This window comes from Protopterus annectens, chromosome 8.part1, assembly GCF_019279795.1.
Source record: "Protopterus annectens isolate FY-2018-M chromosome 8.part1, PAN1.0, whole genome shotgun sequence".
Lineage (NCBI taxonomy): Eukaryota > Metazoa > Chordata > Ceratodontiformes > Protopteridae > Protopterus > Protopterus annectens.
Window position 1 is genome coordinate 109,439,891 of NC_056742.1, and position 26,028 is coordinate 109,465,918.

Consider the following 26,028-nt stretch of genomic DNA (forward strand, 5'->3'; position numbering starts at 1 on the left):
TAATTTCCTTGAAAATGAGAGTTCACAGTTACTGCATTTGAAGCAGTGTTCCACTGTAAATTGTACTTTTTGAAAGCAAATAGTTTATCAAATACATATATTTCTGTACTGTTGCACAGTGTTGCATCTAGATGTTTGCCAAACTATTGAGTAAATAACTTGGGCTCTGTCTGTGGGCTTCATTCTTTGTGGTGTGTTTATTCAGACTGCCTTCTAGAGGGAATGAATAACGCATGACTTGCAATTCCCTGTACTTGGGTATTGGCATATTCAGAGCGCCTTGCACAATATATTAGTTATAATACTGACATCGTGGCTGAGGGCATACTTGGGGGGGGGGGGGGCAGGCTCAAACCCTACAGTGATTTAACCTTTACTTGTGGTCCCCAGTCTTAATAAAATCATTCAGTGCCTGAGGATGTGGATGCTACACTTGGCAACTGTCTGTGACTGTATAATCGCCCTTTCTCACAGATATGCTGGTGTCATAGTGGATGATCCTGCTGCACATGTTTTGAGTTTTCCTTTGTAAAGGAGCCTGTACCAGATCCTCCTTGAGGGTGCTGCATTAGAGGGTTGGAGAATCTGCTTTGGATTCCCCACAGTTTAAGGAAAGTAGTTGCCTTGAATTTCTGGAAATAGAGCTGAGACCACAGACCTTGCTATATCAAACCTGCAGCCATTTTTGTGTGGTATGTGAATGGACAGGATGGTATGAACTCATGCCTCATTGTGTGAAGTGGAAATGCATGTCCTACAGTGGACCATGGATAAGCAACATTGATGCAATACATATTCTTGGAGAAGTGAATATTTTGATATACTTCCTAGAACCAAAGCTGCAGGCCTTTCCTGGAACTGGGGATTCAATGATCTTTCTGTGATCCTGATCTTTAAAGAATTGGGCACCATGGAGAACAGCCTGTTCATCATTCCAGTGAATGGACTTGTCCCTGCAGTATGTTCTTTGCATGACAGTAGGTTTGATTAGAGCTGGTGATTCCCTTCCTTTTGTAATAAGAAAGACTGTAATAGCCCTTTCCACTGTTTAATGTAAATTTTCAGTGAAATTCAGAGTAGAAAGGCCATGACTTAACCTCATTACTTGTTCTGGTTAAGAAAGGTATGATAAAAAGCTCTCGTACTTGACATTATGGAAATGATTCATTCACAGCCCCCCCCCCCCCCCTTGGCTGGATTGACTTACTCCACCTCACGGCCTAGCTGATCATTTGGATCCTTTGATACCACTGATCTCATGGGCCAGAATCTTGGCAGTCATCAAAGCCAAATGGAAGCTATTCACTCAACAGATGTATGCTGCTAAGGGAGAGAGATTCTCCATTTGGGTAGAAGAATACCTTGTGCCACCTTAGTCATTTTAAAAGTAATCCTGATTCTGGTTTCTTCCTCCCTCCCAAAACATGCTGCTTAATTGACTGCACTAAATTGCCCATGTATTTGTATTTCAAAATCCTCGCCAGGATGGCCACGACATGTTTTATTGCATGGGGTTGAGCATTTGAGTGTGAAGTGCCTCATGTGCAAGTCCTTTGAGCATAGAGCCCTCTCGGGTAGAAAGAATAATTTAGTATTAAAGGGCCTTCTTCCACCTGCATCTGAGGAGGATACACCCTGGAAAATGTTGGATAAATTGAAGCCCTGAGCCTGCATCTGAGTAGGATACGCCCAGGAAAAGATTGGAAAAATTGAAGCCCTGAGATAAATAAGCAAAGGGAATATATAAGAGAGGGAAAAAAAACAAAACAGAGGCTTCATCTTCAACTCCAAAAGTGTCAAAACAGGTCTGCCCTTCAGTGTTGAAATCTGAGCTACCGACCATGGCTCCATCGCCCTCAGAACCTATCCTAATTTTGGACAAGTTGCTGACTCGGTGGCCAAGTAAACAATTGCAAGAGCGTGAGCACACTTGCTTACTCTCGATCTTCTTTCACGTCTGTTAGAAGTGCTTCAGACTTGGAGTTGGATTATATGATGAGACAACATAGAAATTGGTGTTGTGCCCCCCCCCCAATGTATAGGCTGGAGAGATCAAGCCCCCCCCCCCCCCATTTTCATTCTTTCCCTGGCCCATACCTCAGAACTGGTTGCTTTGTACCGATTTCCTGTGCTGGAATCTGTTCCTTTGATACCAATTAGTGCTCCTACTTCAGTGCTGGAGCCTTTGGATTCATTCCACTTGACTCTAAAATGTTTGGACTCAAGCAGGACTTGATCATCCCAGTTTAAACATCAAGTACTCCACACCATTCTCAAATGGCCTTCCCCCCTGTCAGGGTCCTCAGCCGTAGACGCATCAGGGCCAATCCCTTCCTCAAGGCCTTTCACTTTCTTTAGTTAGAGACTGTTGTCTTAAACTAGGGACATCCCTTCAGTGGAGATTGTGTCCAGGCTAGATGGGTGATCCTCACACTCAGCAGATGTTAGATCATTCTCCAAGGTTATGAGGGTTATTTCTTCTCTATTAAGATAAGATTCTCAGGCTCACAGGTGTCTTTGTCCATGTACCCCGGTTCTGTTGCTTTTGAACCCATTCATACATCCACACTGGTCAGAGCTGAACCCTAGGTTTCAAAAGGTCAGCTCTGCTGCCAACGTAGTCCTCTGAGGACTCAGACAACCTGATATCTGATGTTCTAAGGAAGAAGTACAGAAGGAGGTACTTGGATTCCCTATTAGAGTCATTTGCATCAGACTCTGACTTAACTGATAGACAGGGATCCTCCTAGTCTCCCCTGAGGAATGTTACCTTTGGCAAGGTTTTAGAGCTCATGCACTGCAGGAGTAAATGTCCCACAGATCTCCTCCCTTTCTGGAAGAGGTGGTCCTGTTTGAGCTTTGCAGTTTGACACCGTGTGCTTCTTGGGTGCTTCTCCAGCAGATTGTGTCATTGACTTGTCTGTCTGGAAATCATGGAAGTAGTTTGATTCATGTGACTCCATACTAAGGAAACCAGACAAAATTCTGAGATCCCACAAGAGCAGATAAAACTGAGCGAAAGATCCCCTGTTGGATTCCATTATTGTATTAGCTACTAGTAAGAAAGAGAGGATAAGGTCGCAGTCCACTTGTCCAACAAGAAGTCTCAAGTGATGGACAGATTAGGGAGACAGGCATATGCTTCCACCAACTTTGCAATTACAGCCCTGAACTATGCCACCCACATGGGTAGGCTTCAGAGAACCTAGACAAACAGGGATTAGGATCTCTGAAAATATCCCCCACACCAGTTTCAAGGAAACAGTTAGACATGCCCTGAATACAGTGTATAGCATTACAAATCTGTTCATGCACATTGTAGCAGATAAAGCAGACAGGCATTTGTATGACACCCCTTGCCTGGCTCCGCATGAGGACAATTTCAAGTCATCCTTTTACCAATATTCATAAGAATCCTCTTTATTTGGTCCAGTGGTTAAGGAGAGCTATCTGCATCATATGAGACTCCCATAGTGGGAACCAAAAAAATCTAAGCATCCATCTTTTGACTCAGCTTCTCACAGGGGTGGCCAAGAGACAGAGTTTGCCCCTTTAATGGACACACACCCAGGGTGGAGGTCTGCAAAACCAGGGATATCAAGAGTCATTTTCGGATCACCAGTAGTCATGTCCCTAAAGGGATGCTTCCATCTGGAGGCAGTCTGGAGTCATTTATCCCTGCACTCAATCACGTCAATAGCCATCACACAGGATTCCTAAGTAAGATGAGATAATATCCAGAGGCTGTTACATTCTCTCTTCCCACCCCATTCACCATGACTGCTTTTGTATGTGCCAACCCACCAACAACAAAAGGTGGAGAGGAAGTTTTGTCCTTGATAGAAAAAAAGTCATCCAGCTTGTCCCACCAGATCACATAGGGTCATGATGTTACTCAAGATTCTTTTTGCTTCTGAAGTAGCAAAAGGATCCACTTCTGTGTAAGTGGCCTGTCATCAGTTCAGAGCCCTGCCTTTTGGTCTTACCACAGCCCACCTTGGCTCCAATGAACTGGGGTGTTTCCATATTTGGATAATTGGCTACTGGCCGCCATAGTGGTGGAATCCTTAATGAAGGCCAAGGATTAACTTTTCTGACTTTGTTCATCCTTGGGAATCGTAATCAGCTAGAAAAAGTTGTTGTTGGAGCTTACCCAAACCATCTAGTTTATAGGATTGCCATCTGGATGCACTTCACCACATAATCAGTCTCTCTCTCTTCTTCCCTCCTGCATATTTCTGTCCTCCCAGACAGAGTCCAAACCTTACACAATGCAGTTCAGGTTTTTAAGCAGTGCAACAGACCCCTCCAGGCTTTGGGCCTCTAGGCATCCTGTATTCTAATGGCTAGATCACCCATTGCCACAGGAGTGTTAATGGTCACAGCAGCTTCAGTGGTCTCCATTAACCCACACATCCTCAACTCCCTGATCATTCTGAAAAACAGTTGCAGAGAAGATCTACATAGGTGGATCTGTTTACCTCTTGTCTGCACAGGAAGATCCTTTGTACTTCCTCCTCTGCCAGCATAAGTAATCACCATGGATACCTCTTGTTTGGGGTGGGGCATTTTTATGGGAGGATGGTCTAAGTTGTTTGAAGTGTTCAAGAGGCGATTTCTTCACATCAGTATCTTAATGATGAGGATGGTCCTCAGAGCTGTCATGCATCAACAAGCAAAGAGGAACTAGGTCTTATCCCTGATGTCTGGAAGCATTGAGTGTGGCAGTGGGCAATGGTAGCAGCATATATTCCTGGAATATGTAAATGCTTGAACCAGTCTGATGCCTCACATATAGTCTGTCAATCCAGCAGTAGTTCTGACCATCTTCAACTGTCCAGGGCCATCTGTGCTGCATCTCTGGTCAACACCAAATGCAGCACCTACTTTGCCTTAAATCCCCCAAGGCAGGCAGTCCCCAAGAGATGCTCCAGTTGAGTAGTGGCCTTCTGGGATCCTTTAAGCTTACCCTCCTATACCCCAATACCCTGATTTTTACATGAAGTCCTGCATTTCTGAGGAGTTATTCTTGCTCCACTCTGGCCCAGATACATTTGATTCCGTCTACCAAAGCCTCATCTCAGGAAGCCACCCTGACTTCTGGATCCTGTGTTGGATCTGCTGTCTCAACCACATAAGAAGCCTCACCCAGATATCCACAGTCTGAGGCTAACCATTGGGTTTCTCCAATTCCAGTAATGGCAATGCACCCTGCCTTATCACAGGATGATATGTTTTTTTTTTCATCTTCTCAGATTCTACACTAAAAGTGTTAATAAATGGAAGAGCTTTGGGTTCTGGGCTACTACTCTGTCAATGAACTTTTCTGAAACTTTAATTCCTGAGGTTTTACAATTTTTGTATGGATTACTCAATGCAAGGGGACTGTTTTTCAACCATTAATGCCCAGTTAGCTTCACTTGCCAGTTTTCTTCCTCAGGTAGAGTCCTGATCACTTGCATTATATACACTTCGTAAAGCTTTCTTCAGAGGGGTCTTTCTCCTTAGGCTCCTAGTGAGACAACCTACTCCTCCTAGAGATGTATATTTTGTGTTGGAAGCTTTAACGTGACCATCCTTTGAATCAGCTTTCTCTTTTGCATTAAACCTTACATTCTCTTTCTACTCTCCAGCCATACCCTATTTTCTTAAGGATAGGGTTTCTCTTGAGACTACATCCTTCAATCCCAAAGTAGTTTCTGAACCTAACCAGAGCCAGTCAATCAATCTTTGTGAGGTTTTTTCCCCTAATTATTCCAACAAGGAGGAGTGTGCTGTGTGTATAGATGTTTACAAACAATTGATATTCTGTTTGCGTAACACCAAAGTATTCAAGAAGGATTCTCAGTTGTCTCATTTGCATCCAGTAAACCAGGGAAGAAAGTGTCTAGGATAGCAATATCTGACTTTATCACCTGTGTCTATACCAGTCATAGTAAACCATTATGTAAATTGAGGGCTTATTCAAAAGTGTGTGTGGCTACATTTACAGACTTCAAGAATTCATCAGTTTATTTTCGTGCTGCAATAGCCTAGACTGCTATGCCATTATAAACTACAGTTAATTTCAAGATCCAGGGCTTCATTTGGAACCTCCTCCCTCAAGGACCTCTTGTCATGACTCCATCCAAGTATACCAGTAGGTGGGTATTCTGATCTATCAGTCTGATCTGACTGACTGAATGAATAGTTATGTATCTGCCATAACAATGGATCCTTTCATTCCTGTCCATCCAGTACAGCATTTCTTCTGCCATCCCCCTTGCATTGCTCTTTTTGAGGATTTCAAAAGAGCTCATGTTCCTTACAGCCTGTTCTAGGCCACAAAAGTCAATCTGAGGGAAGATTAGTCAAAGCAGGTGCATTGTGGGAGGGAGCATTTGAGGAACAAGTAGGCTGAAGACCCATTGGTGGTACTGGACTGACAGAAGTGAAATAATCCAGTGTTATGGTAAATAAATAACTACCATATACCTAGCTTCAAGTACCCTTCTGCATTAAATATAAACCAGACATTCTCAAGTTTGGTTGTTTATGGTAGACATTACTTAACAGTAGTGTAATTAAGATGGGGTGAAGGAGGCAGCCACCCCAGGCACAGTGTTAGGGTTCGGGATTTCCCGATCACACTTAAGTTCATGCTGACATTTCTGAATAAATACTGATACTGCACTTGTAGTCAAAACTAAAGCTCTGTATTGCTCCATATGTGGTGTAAACTGTTGCAGAAGAGGGCTTTTTGCTCTTCATGTACAAGGCTTTTTTAATTTTAAATTTAAATATTAGCTTATCATATTAAATCTTTTGCAAAAAGAGAGGTGATAATAGAAAGTGGGTCTTCAGTCTATATGAATCCTACAAGCTACCGTTAAGTAAAGACTTTCCTTTACCTGAAAGCCACTTAGAAGTCTAGATTGGTTAGATCAGGTAGAAGGCATAAAAGGAAATAATTGAGTCTCTCAGTTGCAAAAAGGTGTTAGATACACAAAAAAATGTGCTTGATGTATTCAGTTAAGGTCCTTTGCTTTAAATTATTGCTTGTGATTTTCACTTTAAAAGAAATTCCAATGTAGAGTAACTAAAACTTGTCTGAAGCCGGTTTTATTTACTTTCACTCATTTAGTTAAGAATTGTGTATTTCCTGTGTTCCAACCCCCCTCTGAGTATCCATTTTGAAATAACTGATTTTTATCACTCACTCACTCACATTGCTACCAGTTTGTCACACTTTTTTGAACATTTTAGCTTGTCAATAACTATTTTATTCTGGTTTACCATACAAGACCATGCCTTTGATCCATTTACTCTAGTTTAACTGTTTCCAAATCACTTAATTACAAAATGAATTAACACAACTTTGTCTAGCCCCACCTACACAAACATTTGTAGCCTTTTCTGTTTAACTTCTGGCTCCAAATAAATGACCAGATTATTTAATGGAATGAAATATATATTAGTAGTGGCTGTAGTAGGTTTCTGCTTAGTTCTAGGAATCTGGAATGAACCTCTATATAACCGTGTTGAAGCGAAGGATAGTTTCTTAGGATGGCCCTTGAATAGCAAAATTTCTCTGTCTCACCAGAGCCTTAGCTGGTCAGATTCAACAATATGACATTGCTTTTGTACCTGTGTAAATTAAAACACTTCTTGTAGTGCTATGTCAGTCATTGAAATGTCCTGTACCTTTAAGTGATTTTCAGTATCGTCAGTGCTAGAGTTCTTAGCCTCTTGCATTGCTGTCTGTTCATAGGTAAGTATTAGGCTAGCTGCCTAGATCTGAGTTGTGCTTGAATATGGACAGGGCTTCGCCCTCGTGACCAAACCACACCAACCGTGGGTAAATCCAGCATTACCCACACCCAGGCGTGGGTTATTGCTATATTACACACTTTATGAAGTGTGGTGTTAGTGGAACATTTTTTGAGAAAAAACTTTCAGGAGCAAGTGGTTTCCTAACTTACAGAACACCAGGAAGTAAGTGCATTAGTCTGTGGCTGCTCTAGATTGAGTGAGGTAACTAAGGGAGATGAAGCTTTTGAGTTGGTGTCTAGGTTTATAATTTTCAAGATATAGTAAAGCCTTGTTAAGTTTAATGTCATTAGCATCCAAAAAGGCAATGTGGAAATCAAAGATTAAACCGGCTGTAAATGAAGAACTGAATAAGTAAAGCAAATAATAAAGACCTAGAGATGGAATCATTTAAGAGATGGTGGAAATAATTTTTGAAAGAATAAATGTTGCATACTCAAATGGCTAAATTAGGTAGGTTTTATATTGACATCTCAGAGGGATTGGGCTATGGTTTTTTGCATATCAACACCATATCACTATGTTTGTTTAAAGGGATTCACTGACCCAGTTTGACATTTAGTCCATTAAAACTGTTGCTTTGAACTTCTGCTCAGTATACAGAATGTAGTAATGGCTTAGAATACTTCTTTACTGAGGTTGCTAGATCAGGTTACAGTGCCATGCAACTGTGGGGTTAAATTCTGAGGTGTGTTACACTGGAAGATCTGATATTAGGATAAGTGAGAGACTGAATTCCAGAAACTTCACACATTCAAAGGGACCAGTGGGCTGCTAATAAATAGTAATGTTGTGTCTTTCGGTTTTTTCCCGGTTAGGGATCGCCATAGCAGAACTCTGGTCCACTAAGGATTGGCAGTAGATTTGTGCGTGCCGAGTTGCCGGCCCTGACGCACAACCTTCAACGAAGGTGGGCCCATTCACGCATGTCTCCACACAGAAGACGCTCTAGCTGAGAATCGAACAGGACACGTCTTACTGTTGCTGGGTGTATTTAAAAACATGTACCTAGGTTAAATTGTACAGGTCTTGGTGTTTGAGTGAATCATTCTGACACAGGCCGGTGCCCTACTCAAGATTAGATTCTCTGGCTTTGTTGTGTCATTAACTAAGATAGGCTCAAGAGCTGACTTGCCAACACCTGTAAAGAACAAAACAGAAAAGAATGAAAACAAAAATCATATAAACTTACTCCAAACTTTGTAGTAGGTATCCTTACCTAGTTTTGAATAATTTCGTATCCAAATGTTACTGGAGCATAAAGTAGTCGGCGACCACCATACGGTCATCTCTGACTTACTTGGAGAAGCTGATTTTCAATTATATGCCCATCTTGTCTCTCATGCGTTTATAACAATGCATTAAAAATCATTACAGAATGGGTTATTCAACTTTGGGGGCCTTAAAGAAGCATTGCAGCTGCAGAGAGTAGGAAATGGATTTTGGAGATTTCTTCTAAGTAATAATTTTTTATATCTGCAGTCTGCAAGACTACATTATATGTTGATTGTTAGTATTGTGTCTCATTTCATCTCCCTTAAAATAATTTTTTAAACAAAATTCAAAATAAAAAATAAATTCAGGCATTTTCCTCTTGGGCTGATGGTTTGCAGAATTTCTCTACATTGCCTCAGGCTCCTTTAGTTTTTCTTCTAGCTCTTGGTACATTTCCCTTAACTGTTGTGTGTGTATATATATATATATATATATATATATATATATATATATATATATATATATATATATATATATATATATATGGGTTCCCTTCAGATCACAGATAGGCCATGAAAATCCCCATTCACTTCAATGTAAGTGCGATCTCAGAGTTGGTATATGCAAGTATCATGGGGTGTGGTGGGTGCAGAGGGTTTAGCTCCCTGCTGCATCAAAAAAAAAAAGAAAAAGTTCAATTTTAAATTTTTTTTTTTTATTTATTATTTAAGGTTCAATGTTGTGAAGAAGCATTTTTATTTTCACTATATGAGTGTCGACATTATGGCCGTTCGACTATCTGAAGTAGACTCATATGTGTGTATAAATATATATATATATATATATATATATATATATATATATATATATAAAAATAAATCCCAAGGAGCCAGAAACCTTCGTAGCGTCTAAGCACAACTGCTACCACTTCAATATGTGAGTTACCAATGTGGATCCTTCACAAAGTTCCTATTGATGTTATTCCTCCAGGTACACAGCAAAGGCAAAGCAGAAACAAAAACAGGAACCAAGTACTCCAACAGTTCAATGCTTGGAACAAATGAGTAAACTGTAGTATCATAAAACTTGTTCATTTATTAGTTAAAAATCGTGAGCGCTTTCGCGGGACTTATCACCGCTTCTTCAGACAAAGACAGCCATACAATAATCCTGGTTTAAATAAACTAAGCATCCAATGACAATTTTCAAAATTCCCTCCAAAATCAACATCACTTCCTGTATCAAAAACCAACAGGAAGTGATGTATCATGAAAACTGACTTTCAAAATTCCCTCCAAAGTAAGCATCACTTCCTGTATGAAGGACCAACAGGAAGTGATGTATTATGATAACTGCATTGAACATTGTATTCATGCTAAACAAAGCTAATAAAGCCACATCATGATAATAATACATATCATTCAGACTTTGAAGATACTAAAACTAATATATAGATATATGTATAAACAATTATAAAAAATTATAAAATATACTTTTGCTTACACAGTTTTTAGCGAATATGCACTGATGATAATATTATAAGTACAATGTTCACTGTGGTAGTTATGTTTCCTCACTTCCTGTTGGCTTTTGAATAGAGGAAGTGAGAATGATACTAGCATGAATACAATGTTCAATGCAGTTATCATAATACATCACTTCCTGTTGGTCCTTCATACAGGAAGTGATGCTTACTTTGGAGGGAATTTTGAAAGTCAGTTTTCATGATACATCACTTCCTGTTGGTTTTTGATACAGGAAGTGATGTTGATTTTGGAGGGAATTTTGAAAATTGTCATTGGATGCTTAGTTTATTTAAACCAGGATTATTGTATGGCTGTCTTTGTCTGAAGAAGCGGTGATAAGTCCCGCGAAAGCGCTCACGATTTTTAACTAATAAATGAACAAGTTTTATGATACTACAGTTTACTCATTTGTTCCAAGCATTGAACTGTTGGAGTACTTGGTTCCTGTTTTTGTTTCTGCTTTGCCTTTGCTGTGTACCTGGAGGAATAACATCAATAGGAACTTTGTGAAGGATCCACATTGGTAACTCACATATTGAAGTGGTAGCAGTTGTGCTTAGACGCCACGGTTTCTGGCTCCTTGGGATTTATTTTTATTTTTCATTTCTACATTCACATCTGGGAGTTTGGTGTACTTTATATATATATATATATATATATATATATATATATATATATATATATATAAAATGTGCATACATACATATATATATATATATATATATATATATATATATATATATATATATAAAATGTGCATACATACATATATATATATATATATATATATATATATATACACACATTTATATATATATATATATATATATATATATGTATAAAATGTGTGACGTGTGTGTGTATGTTGTACTAAATCTAAAACACCTAATGTTGACTGCAACAAAATCTACTGCAAAAGTTCAAAAACAAAGCAACCAACACAGTTGTATGCATGCATACTCCAAGCATGCAATATCTACATTAAAAAAAAAAAAATTGTCTTGCCCCTTCTGCACCCCATGTGGGTAGCTGTGCCTCCTCCACCAGCTAATTAAATATATTAACTCTGAGATCACAAATTTCCCAAACCTGCAAATTGTGCAGTCTTGCACACCTGCCAATCAGCTGCCTAGTCAACCATATGTGTTGACCTAACACACAATCAACCGTTGTAGTAACACCCATGTAGAGATATGTTTCCAGCACTCCACGAATTTAACTATCTCAAAGGATGTTTTGGAAGAAGAATCAATAGCATATACTGGTTTTGCAACAAGTTTCTTCATTGCAATCTAAACTGAACCCAGTCTGTGCATGAATTTATATCACATTCAAAAAAAGTCATGTCCTCAAACATTCTCATTACAGAACTTATAAGCTATTCATTTGTATATACCTTGTTATATAGTCTTCTCAAATCACAATATAAAATTTAACAGATGCAGGCAGTACATTAAAAATAAACATAATCAACTAAATGATATAAATATTCTTGTACAGAAAATTTGAATTTTCTACTATGAATTGTAAAGATTATAACTAATATTTGCTACCTAGTAGGCAATTAATAAACCAAAAATAGAGAAGGAAAAAAGAAAAACTGAACATATTTAAAAATCAGTGCATTATTTTTCCTCACTGACATCATAATAAATATATCAATTACAACTTAACTTGAAGTGCAACAGTGTCAGATGAAAAACATTTCCTAAATATATATATATATATATATATATTTATATATAGATGTGTGTGTGTATATATATATATATATATATATATATATATATATATATATATATATATATATATATATATATATACATATATATATATACATATACACACACACACACACACACATATATATTAATTTCATTACGGAACATATATTGTTCCTAAGGTTATCCAATATCGCACTTTCTAATTCTGTGCCTTTAAGTTTTTATGCAATCCTTCCAAATTACATTTATCTATACCAACAAAAGTAAATACTGCACCAGGATGTTTCATGCTGTGCTTAAAGGATTACATTCCTTTAGGCAGTTATTGTAACTCGTGTGTAGTGATATTAGTTGTTTTAAGGATCTAGAAGTTTGGCCTACATAAAACAAGCTGCAATTGCAGACCAGCATATAAATTTACTCATTCTGTACTGTAATTTGTTAGATAACTAATGAGTTGACCAAAGTAAAGCATTTTGTCTTGCAAATCCATTATACAATATGAACAATGTCCACTGGAAAGGTCCACCCATATAAATCGGAAATTATTTGTGGGGCTTCTCTGATGAGCATGGGTCTCTTATGCCATCCCAGACTATAACTTATTGACTTTTCTTTCCAGAAACTACATCTGCCTGGGATAAAATTAGCAAAAACAAAGTCTAGTCTTTTAAAAGATGCTAGTATTTATGTATGACTTAACAAATCTTAAAAAAAAAATTTCATAGGTTGTAGTCAGTCTTGCATATTCAGTTGAGGTATCTAATGAAACATCCATTTTGGTTGTAGTAGATCAGTCCTATTAATATTGCACACAGTTTTCTTAAGGGCTAGACGGCTGATGCACGCAGTTCATCAGTAAGTCACTCTTCTAGCTTCCTAACTTCAGCAGCACAGACTAGATGGTGTCTGTTGAGGGAAGAGTTGTATAAGCCAACCATTTGGAGCATCAGCTGGGGTGCACAGTATCCTTTAGATAGGAAAACATGGATCACACTTAATGGTGTAAAAATTGGCTTTAGGTGATTTGGTCACGTTGGCTGATGTCACCAAAAATTGGCATGGGTATTTACCAGTGATAAGTGGTTTGAGGATGTACACCAGGGACGCATGCTAATGGCGGGATGGGTCTTTGTGACTCTTTTGGCCAGTGTGTAACAGATTGCCCAGTAGCCCTTAGTCTATGAGCTACTGGCCGGCCAGTGTCCAGATGTCCATCTTGGGTTACCTGGGTAGTCCTGTGAGTGAAACTGGATGTAAAACCAGTCAACCTGCCAAGGGTGCTGAAGTTTGCTAGATTCAATATAGGTTCACTTGCAGGACTCTGCTTGGAAGTGGATGAGGTGATGGTAAGGAGGAGGCCTGACATCCTATGTATCTAGGAGACAAGAGAATCACAGTGCAACAAAGCCAGTTGGCTTGGGATCCAGACCCCACTATTCATAGGGAGGATAGACTAGAAATGTTGTGGGAATTATGGTGAGGGATATGCATCAAAAACAGTGAGGGATGTCATCAGAATTAGTGACAGAACTCCTGGCAGTCAGAGTCCAGTGTAAGGATAAGACAGTATTCATAATAACAGCCTATGCCATACAGCAGAGTTATGATAGGAAAAGAGTGCTTTCAGGCAACATTTGCAGGAGCTACTAGCTAAAAGCAAGACAGCATGAGTTAATGTTGATAATGGGGGATCTTAATGCACATATAGGGGCAGACAGAGCTGGATCTGAGGACTGCCTGGGCCCACACAAGTAAAGAAGGAGAGGCTCATTTTACACTTGTTTGTGGCAAATGGCTTGATGGTGGCCAGCACATGGTTCAGTGAGAGAGTCAAAAGATCAGATACAAAAGTGGCCAATGTGCAACTTGGGTAGACCTCCTCCTTGTAAGGAAAGGACACTGAGGTAGAATCAGCAATTGCAAAGTCATCCCCAGTGTAACAGTCAGCGCACACCATAAACCACTGGCTGCTACAGTCAGTTGCAAGCACTGGTCAGTGAAGGCCCTAAGGCTAACAGAAACTAGGCTGAAGACCTAGACGTTGACTGGAGGGAAAGGAGCACAAGAGTTCAAAAAAAATACTCAGGACTCTAGCACCTCAGGAAGAAGAAATCGGTGAAGTTGTAGAAAAATGACAGTGCCTCAAAACAGCATGTGTGAGGACTATAGCACAGTTGTGCAGCTGAGGCAAGATTGGAAATAAGATACATAAGGAAAGCTGGTTATGGAAAGAAAGGAGTGTGGGAAAAAGTGTGAGATAGAAAAAGCTGGCCAGGCTAAGAAGGAGAAATAAAGGTTGACTGACTGACAGGCTAAGAAAGTAGTTGCAGTAGCAAAGAACAAGGCATCAGAGGCACTCTACCAGCTTCTGGAAAGTGACTAAGTTAGTGGCATAAGGAAACTCAGGTTGCAAGGCAGAGAGACAGCTGAAGATAGGCATCAGACACTGTCCATAAGGAATGCCAGTAACAACCTGCTCACAGGTCCCCAGGACATAAAAGGTGGTTTGTAAGAGTATTTCAGGCAACTTCTGAATGAAGAAAACTCACAAAAGCTGTACTGCCTCAGTTACACCCAAAGATGAGGGGAAGAGCAGCCCACCTTATTAATTTTAAGAACAGCAAAAGGAAATAATTTCAGACAAAGCAGCAGGCTTAGATGAGTTCATGGCAGATATGATCAAGATGTTGGGTGAGTTAGGGGAGAGACTACTCTGGAGGGTACTCGTAACAAGTGTGGAGAGAGGGAGAGATGATCATATCCCAGATGAGAAGAGAATAAGCCATACTAGTGCCAACAGCAGCAAAGGGGACTTTCACAACTGTGGGCAGTACAGAAGTATCCATTTCTTGTCGCACTGCATCATTGTTCTGAAAAGGGTTACTGAAAAGTGAGTTTGCAGAGTAGTAGAAAATCAGATAAGTGAGCAGTTTGGATTCAGATCAGAATGCAGCACAAATTACCTGATGTTTGCAGTGTGACAGATAGTTTAGAAGAAGCTAGAATTGAGGAAAGAATCCAACTGGGTATTCCTAGATTTGGAGACGGCATACAAGCTCCAAAGAAAGCTGATTTGGCCAGTCCTGTAATGGTTTGAAGCCCCAGAAACATTGGTGGAATTAAAGCAGGCTCTATACGAAGATCCAATGACAAACATATGAGTAGTGTTCAGACTTTCAGCATAGTTCCTATTGTGAGTGGGTGTGCATGAGTGTTTAGCTCTGAGCCCACTGCTGTTCATACTGGTGATGTTAGCAAACAGATTTGTGGAGACAGATCAGCAAAACTGCTGTATGCTGATGATGTAGCATTACAGGCAATCGGTGAACACAGACTTTTAAATTGTAAATTAAATTAAATTTAAATTGTAAGGGAATGGAATAAAATGAAAAACAGAAGGTACACTGGATGAAGTTGAATGCATTTAAGACGATTGTAATGGTAGCAAATGGGGAAATCAGAAGAAGCTGAGAGCTGATATTGAAGGGGAAATAGTGGAATAGGTTACTCGATTCAAGTTTCTGGCCAGGGGTTGTTGAGAAAGGAAGTATGCATGAAGGGGTCAAAGCTAGAATTAGAGGAGCTGAAGCCAAATGGCACAGTGTGTCAGGAGGTGTGTGTGTGACTGAAATATGCAAATGAAGCTGAAAAGTAGTGTACAAAACATTCCAACCAGTACTTTTGTATAGTACAGAAACCTGGGCATTAAAGGCAGAGCAGATGAGGAAACGAGTTGATGGAGATGGGAGTGCCTGATATTTATTTATTTATTTATTTTACATTTGTTGACCGGGCTAGTCCAGCTGGATATATGTCCATTTTCAGTGGAGGCCCGGGGAGAAAAGCTCCACAAATTGCAACAACATAAAAGGTCAAGACAAAGACAATAACAGTATAATTTGGTACATAAGTTTTAACAATTATAGTACAAGCCTAAGATTATATATTTGATATTTCAGTAGGAAAAAGGAAAAATGTATCTAAGAATAGATGAATAAGACTTAATACATTTGTATTAGAAATGGTGTAGTACAAATCTTTATAACATATTACAAAATTAGATACACCTAGTAATTTATTATAAGAGATACTAAGGTCTCACAAAAACCTAAGAAAGAAAAACACTAGAGATCAATAGATAGAGTATAGAAGAACAGCAAACAAGGATGGATTTCTAGTGTTATTTAACACATAGGTTGTGATACTATATGAAGGTGTTTGATCATTCCACAGTATATACTTATTTACATGAGAAAAAATCCTAAGGAAGGTTAAGCTCACTAAAAATTAGTGAGACAACACAAGATCATGATAGGCTAGGAATTGTGGGAGTCTAGTTAATAGTTAGGTACTTAGTCTGGGTTAACACAGGGGCATAGCCAGTGTGATTTGAGGTAGGGTTTAAGCTTGCTTTTAAATAATCTGACAGAGGATATTGAGGTTAGCTGGCTTGGGAGGATATGGATGCTTTGTGTGAGAAGACCTGCAACAGTCAGGCTTGACTGTCTAAGAATGTAGAAGAGTGGCATTTAATCAAGAGAAATGGTGGCAAGTTGATGCAGTAGTCAAGACTCCATGTAGAAAATGGAGAAAAAGGGAGATGCTGGTGATCTGAGCGTTTTATATCTAGGTGAGGCAGGCAGAAGGGGTGAACAGCCATACCATTGCATGCATCTGTAATATTGACCTTTTCCCTGCTACTTCCTTACTACCCTTCTGCTCTCTGCTTAGACAACTTCCATGCATTCCACCTTCAATTTCTTCCTTTTTGCCTTCTCTGTTATGTTTTCTACAAGCAGATGTTAAAAAATTTGCTGTAGTGCTGAGAATAATGCAGGCATATGATGCAGTCTAGGCAACTGATAATTATTGCATGCAGGCATAATTTGGGGTACTTTCATGATTTTATTGACTGCACATCTTGCTGAGTTGCTGGATTTTGTGGGATCATATGGAGGGAAAGCATTTGTAGTTAATGTGGAAAAAACTTGTTCAAATTATCTGCATCAGCATTTTTTTATTCCTCACAGTTCATCTGAAGTATATGACTGATGTATCTGAGCAAGTTCCTGAAACAGAAACTGCTGGCAGTGGGTTGGGGGGCACTCTGCCTAGCCAACAGTCAGAGGTCATAGAGAGGTTTTTGGAGAACACCAGGCTTAGAAAGTGAAGGGGCAGAGCAGTTAATATTGATTGTGCATAGCTCCATTATTATTTAAATACGTGAATTTGTCTCTACCATGTTACTTTCAGGTAACCAAGTTTTCTACAGCTGAACAAGCTTGACCTAAAAGTGGGACAGTCTGTCCTCTCTTTTGATAAGAAGGATCAGCTTGTCATCCTATGAAAACAGTTCTCTAACCAGTGTGGTAGAAGCAGATGTAAATGCATAGCTGGATGCAAATTAGTTTACTGAATCAGACCAACAGTTTCATTCTAAAAGGGGTGTTAAGTCCCCTGGTATCACAGCATCTATATAAGGGGCTTTTATATGCTTAGAAAACCAGTTATGGGCTCCAGCAGATTTTCTGAGTTTGGAAGTTCTTAGCACAAGTTAAGGTTTTAAGCAAATACATTTTAAGAGAGACTTTTACTCTCTGTTTTGCTGCATTTTGTTTGTAGATTGTCATGCCAGGTAATGACAAGTATAAGGTAAAATCTTAGTAATGTTTTTACAGTTAGTGTTATAACAATGAGTAAAGCTTGACTTTGTGGCAAAATAGTTGATTTGGGGAAAGAAACAAAATGTTGAATAAAACATATGCACTACTAAATTTTTACCCCATCCCCACCCCAGTCCATTCACTCCACTAGACCTGCCCTTTGCCTCCTCTACTTTTACCTAGTAGATTTATTCATTTTATTGAGGTAAGGACCAGGCATACCCGAAGCAGGAGTCTTAGTGTTCCTGCCTTTGGGAACCTTTTCAGGTTATCTTTTCCCATCTAATAAGAGTCAGGTTCTAGTGCACTGACCAGCTTCAGGTCCATTGGAGCGTTCTAACTTGTCTGCCGTTTGGAGCCTTCACATTGGCAGCACATCTCTGGAATCCAGTCTCACCTGAGTACCTGTAGAAGCATAAATGCTACACGCATGACTAACAACTGAGGCTTCACTGATGACAGCTTGTGCTCGGTAGGATAATACTTGAGGGATGTAACATCTAGTGCTACTTCTAAAACTCATTCAAGCAGTGAGCCAGAGCTGTGTTATCTTCTCAAGATGTGCGAGCCACCAACAAGCAGGTCCCACTTATCCTGGCGCACCTGTGCTTAACTGAACCGTGGTCATTTCAATTAGAACTTCATCCCTCTGTTTTACTGCTCTGGGTCACAGATATTACTAAAATTTCAACCCGTTTGTATTAAAATGTGGCTGTTGTAGAACATTATGTGATCTAGTTTGACCTATATGATACAGATTTAATTTAGTCTGAATATAATTTAAAATCATTGTGAAGGACCTAAAAGGTCAGTTTGCTTACTTTACTGTTCTTTGCTGATTTAAAGTGTGGAATTGAATTTTATTGTTGTATTTACTAAATTTTAAAAAAATAAAGTAGAAGCCCAGTAAGTTCCAAACTGCACTCCAGCAAATAATCAAAATAAATAAAAGCAGCAGAATCACCACTGCTAAAAACATAAAACTTTAATGTAAAAAAAGATAAGCGCTTTTGCATTCACCAACAAACGCTTCATCAGATCTAAAAAACAGTAGATTCAACCCAAAGTATACTAAAATAGGTAATCATGTGTCAGAACATCCAGTGAGATTGTATACCTTGTTAGACAATTAGTGTATACAATTAATATAGTTAATGTATTAATTTACGTTCTAAAAGGGCTGGTTTCAGTGACGCAGAACAATTCAAACCTGGGTAACGATCTGTCTACAGTTTCAAAATCCATAGCAATTCTGCCTTTTCAGTGTAATTCACAAAGTCACCTCCTCTATCATTCACAAATAAACACTATAGTACTCTGGATGAAAAGTCATGTCACTTATGTTCCATAATATGCTTTGCTAGGGCATTTTTTGCATCATTCTTCCTTATATCATAGAGGTGCCTCACCTCTCGTTCTTTTAACATTTTATTAGAAACGTTGACACTGGTTGCAGGTAGCTAAATATACTACATTTTCTGTCCTGCAATCAGTGTATAATGTGGGCGAAAGTTTATAGTTCAATCTCGGATGTTCAAAAACCTGTTCCTTCGAGATGTATGTACAAATACAACATCTCTTACAGGGGAATGTACCAAATCTCTCTGAAGGCATTCGTTTAGTCCTATAGGATTTACCACATAACTGCCTTTTGAAATTCAAGGCATTTCTAAAGCGAAAGCTGGACATTCACCTACAAATGCCCTTGTTTTCTCATCAGACGTCAAAAATCTCCAATTCTTACTTATTATATAGCAGATTGGATGTACATCATTAGTATATTTAATACCAAACCAAATGGTAGGAATTAAGGGATGTTGAATATGTAAAGCTTTAAGTTGTATGCTCAATCGATCTATTCGTCAACAATTCATATAAGACATCATGTACATGTGTAATAATGTTGCACACTTTTGCCTTATTAACCTTGCAATAAACAGCTTCATCACTCAGCATTAACTGCATTGACTGACAATAATCACTAGAATTCATAACCACTATGGACCCCCCCCCCCTTCTCAGCAGACATAATACAGATGGCTCAGTTGTTCTTTAAACCTAATAATGATGATCGTTCAGTTTTACTTGAGTTATAAAAACCTTTCTTATGTGTAGAATATAGATAAGTTGTAATTTCATCTTCACAAGCCTTTACAAATGTATGAACGTGTGGTGGAAGTAAAGGCATAAAAGTACTAGGCTTTTTGATCTCATTAGTACTGTAAACATTAGTAGCACCAAACAATAAACAACGCTACATTGCGTGCAATCTAAGGTGAAATAAGACTTCACTCACATTGGATGATGTTGCTGGGATAAAGGTTAGTTCCCTATTAAATAAAGTTCTCCATAGTTTAACAAGTTGTTTGACAATGTATATACAAAATTGTTCGTTGGTGGTATCTCCGCACTTTCTGTGTATTCTGTGTCCACTCCATGGAGTGTTTCCATTGCTGACGGCCTCTGCTGGCTGATCTCGTCATTTGCCTCAATTTCACATTTGCTAGTAATTGGTGAAAAAACAGATCAATTGCCACGATGGTTTTCAGTCTCACTCAAAAAAAATTGTGTGGAATGGATTTTGTAGGTAATGCAGCACTGTCATTATCAGTAGATGGGAGTTTAGAGCCTAAATTATTCTCAGAGGACCCAGCAACCTGATGCATTGGTGTTTCTGAATTACCAGATGTTACGATGTCCTGGGAGCTATTACAGGGAGCTGTATTATCTGACTCTCTACCATCTATGGTTTCTGCCCCAGTAGTATGCTCTCTCTCTTTCGGCCACACAAATATATTACCTAATTGAAAATCCCTATGGTCTTGTAGCAATTTGCAAACTGTAATAAATACGCTGTAGTTTAGAGTCAAAGGACGCTAGGTTGTTGAGCATATTATCAACCATCTACCTGTGTCATTCATGTTTTGGAAAATAAACTTTGCACAGTCTCAGGTAAGCTGATCTCTGCTGGTTTGAAATAGTCCAACAGCAATTGCAAATAACTGAAACCAAGTTCTAAGTTCAACTGTAGCCATTTTTTGAGTATTATCGGATGTGATTCACCATAAGCTGGCATACAGAGAACCCGCATGCATCTAGGAATTAATTTATGCCCGAGGCAAGCCTCCAAATGTAAACGCTGCCATTGATATTTCTTCAATTTTTAAAGATCATCTTTCAGTTCTCAGTTTTTGTTTTTAATGTTTATAGCACTGAGATCAAAAAGCCTAGTACTTTTATGCCTTTACTTCCACCACATGTTCATACATATGTAAAGGCTTGTGAAGATGAAATGACATATCTATATTCTATAGATAAACGTCAAGTAAAACTGAACGAACAGCATTATTATATTTAGAACAACTGAGCCATCTGTATTATGCCTGCTGAGAGGGGGGGGTCCATAGTGGTCATGAATTCTAGCGATTATGGTCAGTCAATGCAGTTAATGCTGATTGATGAAGCTGTTTATTGCAAGGTTAAAGCAAAAGTGTGCAATATTATTGCACATGTACAAGATGTCATATGAATTGTTAATGAATAGATCGATTGACCATACAACTTATAAAGCTTTTCATATTCAACATCCCTTAATTCCTACCATAAAAGTTTTACCTAAGATACATATAAGGACATGGTAAAGCCACCTTTATGACCTATTGTTGCAGGGGATAAATGGGTTACGCAACCATGCTCTATACTTATTGAGAAAAGGTTAAAAAAGGTACTTCCACTCTTTTCTGATATACTAAGAGATACCAAACATTTCCTTAATGATTTGTACATGGGTCTAGATGCTAGGGACCATACTAAAGATTTGTTGTTGGTAGCCTTGTATGTAAAGAGTTTATTCACTTCAATACCCATTGACTATGGCATAGAAGCCATTAGACATTTTGATGAGTAAAAGTGAATTACAACTTATGATCACAAATACTACATGTTTATTTTTAGATCTTGTTTTAAAAAATAATGTATTTCTGTATAATAATGAATATTTTCTGCAGCACTGGGGAGTGGCCATGGAAACCCCATGCAGCAACTCCTACGTGAATTTGGTACTCAGCAAATGGGAAGATGATTGTGTTTTTTCCAGTAATGTATTTATTAATGATCTTGTCTTTTATTGTCATTTTGTTGACGTATTTACCTTATGGAGAGGTTCACATATTGACTTGGAAAAGTTTACTTATTTAAACAGCACTGCCAATTTTTTGGAGTTTACAATGGTTTGCTCTGGTTCTGATATAGACTTTTTAGATATGCATGTTGGAATTGATTTTACTGGTAATTTGAATACATCTTTGCATCGAAAATCATGTTGGAAATAAAATAATCTGTTAATGGGGGAAAGTATGCATCCTAGATGCATATACCCTAATATAGTAAAGGGACAATATGCTAGGATGCCAAGGTCATGTACACAAGAATCAAGTTTTATGGATGCTATGAATATCATGACTGTTTTGCACAAAGTTGCTATGATAAGAGTATGGTGGAAACACGTAGAAATATTGTATTGGATGGCAGGTGCAGGGATAAGTTCAAACCTTTCTTTTCTTCCAATTTTGTGAATGATACGAATACTAAGGGAGTTGTAAATCGGAACAGAATTAGGGTTGGTATTAAATATACTAATGATGTACATCCAATCTGCGATATAATACGTACGAATTGGAGAATTTTGATATCTGCTGAGAAAATTAGGGCATTTGTAGGTGAATGTCCCAGCTTTCACTTTAGAAATGCCTTGAATTTAAAAAGGCAGTTAGGTGGTAAATCCTATAGGACTAAACGAATGCCTTCAAAGAGATTTGGTACATTTCCCCTGTAGGAGATGTTGCATTTGTACATACATCTTGAAGGAACAGATTTTTGAACATCCGAGATTGAACTATAAATTTTCGACCACTGTATACACTGATTGCAGGATGGAAAATGTAGTATATTTAGCTACCTGCAACCAGTGTCAAAGTTTCTATGTGGGGAAAACTAATAAAATGCTAAAAGAACCAGAGGTGAGGCACCTCTATGATACAAGGAAGAACAATGCAAAAAATGCCCTAGCAAAGTGTATTATGGAACATAAGTGACATTTTTTTTCATTCAGAGTACTACAGTGTTTATTTGTGAATGATAGAGGAGGTTATTTAGTGAATTACAATGAAAAGGCAGAATTGTTATGGATTTTGAAACTGCAGACAGATTGTTACCCAGGTTTGAATTGTTCTGTGTCACTGAAACCAGCCCTTTTAGAGTGTAAATTAATATATTAAATGTATTAATTGTATACACTAATTGTCTAACAAGGTATACAATCTCATTGGATGTTCTGGCATGTGATTAACCACCTATTTTAGTATAATTTGAGCTGAATCTACTTTTTTTTTTGGATCTGATGAAGCATTTGTTGGTGAACACAAAAGCGCTTATCTTTTTACATTAAAGTTTTATGTTTTTAGCCATGGTGATCCTGCTGCTTTTATTTATTTTGACTAAATTTTAAGAGTGTTCATTATCTCTACAAAATGTTAGTTTAGAGTATAGGACATGCATAATAAATTGAATACTTTATGCATTCATTGGTCAGATGTAGTTTCGGGGCTCAGAACTTCACTTGCATACTTTGTGAATGAAAAAATACCCACTTAAAGGGCTTCTAAGGTTGTCCTACAATATGTTATTGGTATGCAATGGTTATCTAGCTAAAAATCTCTATTTTCCTTTCTTTTGTTGTAGAAGGAGCACAGAATCAAGAGAAAACACATTATCTCTGTTTTTGCGATCACTTCTTCCTAATTTTCAGAGCCTACAGGTATGTTTGGATAGTACATTCCTTTGGTTTGTACCAAATGCATGTGTTGTATTAAAAAAATATTAGAATTTATTAATTCAGATTTTGTCAGTTCAGCATGCTAACATATTAAAGTCTGCTTGTGAATTAATACTTTGATCAATAAAATCATACTGTGCAAATGCAGTAGTAGTGCATTAATAGGTACAAAGCAGTCAGAGATGATGATTCCCAGAGTCACAAACACAATGATCCACATAGCTACATAGTCGCATCTTCACAGCAGTGATAATTTGTATATTCATGCTGTACAGTGTAAATACCCAGGAACAGAATGCAGTGTGTAGTGATGTAGGATCTCAAATCACAGTCATAAATCTGTCAGTAGGCATTAGAAAACATCATGCTACAGATGACTTGGAGTCTCAGTTGTTGAAAAGTAGGATGGCTATGTGACAAGAAAAAAGTTCTGTTAATAATTCAAGTTCACTTCACTTATTGTGTTAAAATTCATGAACCATAAGGACTAACATTCAAACAGAGTAGAGTGATCTTGCCAACCCAACTACATAATTTCTTGTTAGAGGGGTATATGATGCACACTTGGGAAGTTAAATATAAAGAACATAACATTGTGATTACACTAGGAATAGCCAAAGAGATACAAATGTTACTAATCTGTAACAAGCACTAAAAAAGTAGCTCTGAGGATGGCAATGCTACTTCACAAAATTCCAGACACACCATGGAGTAAAGTTGATTGCTGTTTCGCTTTTAAAACTCAGTATCTCCTATGTGTTGAGTGCTTTTCTAAGACCCCTGATGTCATCATTCTAAAAGCTAACTTTTCACTGTCATAAACTACTGCCTTCTCTTTTTTCCCCCTCATCACGGTGTTTTTGACTTATGCAAGACAGTGATCCACAGTTGTAGATTCAATAATATCAGACTTTTCACATTGGGTAAAATGGTTTAACAGCTCAAAGAAGGATGTTTTTCTTACATTTCTTGAGAAAAGAAACAACTCCACAGTAGGACTTTCACCTTTACAGTTGATTTGTTGAAGAGTGAGACCAAAGTTTCATTCATCTTACATTCTACTTCAGCCAGAAGAAATAACTGTCCAAAATGAATGGCAAACTGTTCAGAAGAAACAGAAATTCTGCTGTAGTAGGTCAGCTAAGACTTCTTAACACATCCTGTGTTCCCTTGGAGGGAAATCTGCAGTCTGAGTATAGGCATCTTCATTACTTTCTTGCCAGCTCAAGGGAAAGAAATTTTGAGGCTTCACAGGAGCAACAGTTAGCGACAGACTTCATTTCTGTGAGGTGGGTCTCCATAAGGGAACCCTACCACACACAAAATATTTAATTTTTTAAATAATTTTGATAGATTTTTTTCTAAAGAATACTGATAATTTTATTAATATCAGAAGTTTCTTGTCAGAAACTACTACTATTTTTAGAATGAAGAGTATTATTGTATATTGGGTCTGTTTTTGTGAGAAAAATGTACTCCTTTTGAGACATTTCAACTGAAGTATAAGGATTTAAAGATTAGGAAGTGTATGCCTGTACTTCAGGCTGTTTGAGTTTTTGATGCTTGCAAACATTTGTGATAATTTACCTTTATTGTTACTGCTTGAGGCATTTTACGTGAAGGTGTTTAAGCTTTTGGAAGTATAATTTAGGGCCAGAAATGTACTTTGTTTGGTGCTTGGGTACACTTTGTGACCACTTAACTTCATTTCTTGTGTAACAGTGCTGTTTTGTAAAAGGGACTGATCGTTCTGACAGGGTTTGGTATATTGCTTGTGCTTTTATGTTTGAATTTTGAAGTGCATTGTGGGAAGGTGTAAATGTCTGCTGCTTGTGATCACCTGCCTGACAGCTTACTTTCTGACCAACTTTTCCATCAGCTGTTATCAGTAGTCAGGAGGCTTCCTTCTGTTTTACAGCATAGATTCTTACATCAGTCCTGTTTGTTTCATCTCCTGCTGTATTTAAAAATTAAAAACAGCAGTGTAGGAGGCCATTCTACACTGCTGGCTCAGACAGTACCTCAACTGCTGGTTGGTGATTCTAAAGCGGCCATTTGTTGTTACTCAGACCACTCACTGGTTTCTCTGCATTCATGTGGTGTAGTTACTTCTCCACCTTGGACTAGGGTTAATTATTAACCTCTGCAACTGTTCCAGTGTCTGATCAGGGCATGGAGGAACATTCTTCTTTAGGTCTGGGAGTCTTTCCAGGTGGTTATTCTCAAAGGACCAGGGAAAGAGACCTTTGCCCAGG

General features: G+C 38.3%; 1 protein-coding gene across 1 annotated transcript in view; it reads left to right on the plus strand.

The window, feature by feature from the left end:
* TCF25 (transcription factor 25) overlaps positions 1-26,028 on the plus strand; it is an 848,985-nt gene that overhangs the window by 612,605 nt on the left and 210,352 nt on the right. The window contains exon 17 of the mRNA XM_044081728.1: positions 23,680-23,755. Within this exon, the coding sequence (XP_043937663.1) occupies positions 23,680-23,755 (76 nt within the window). The remainder of the gene's footprint in view (positions 1-23,679; positions 23,756-26,028) is intronic.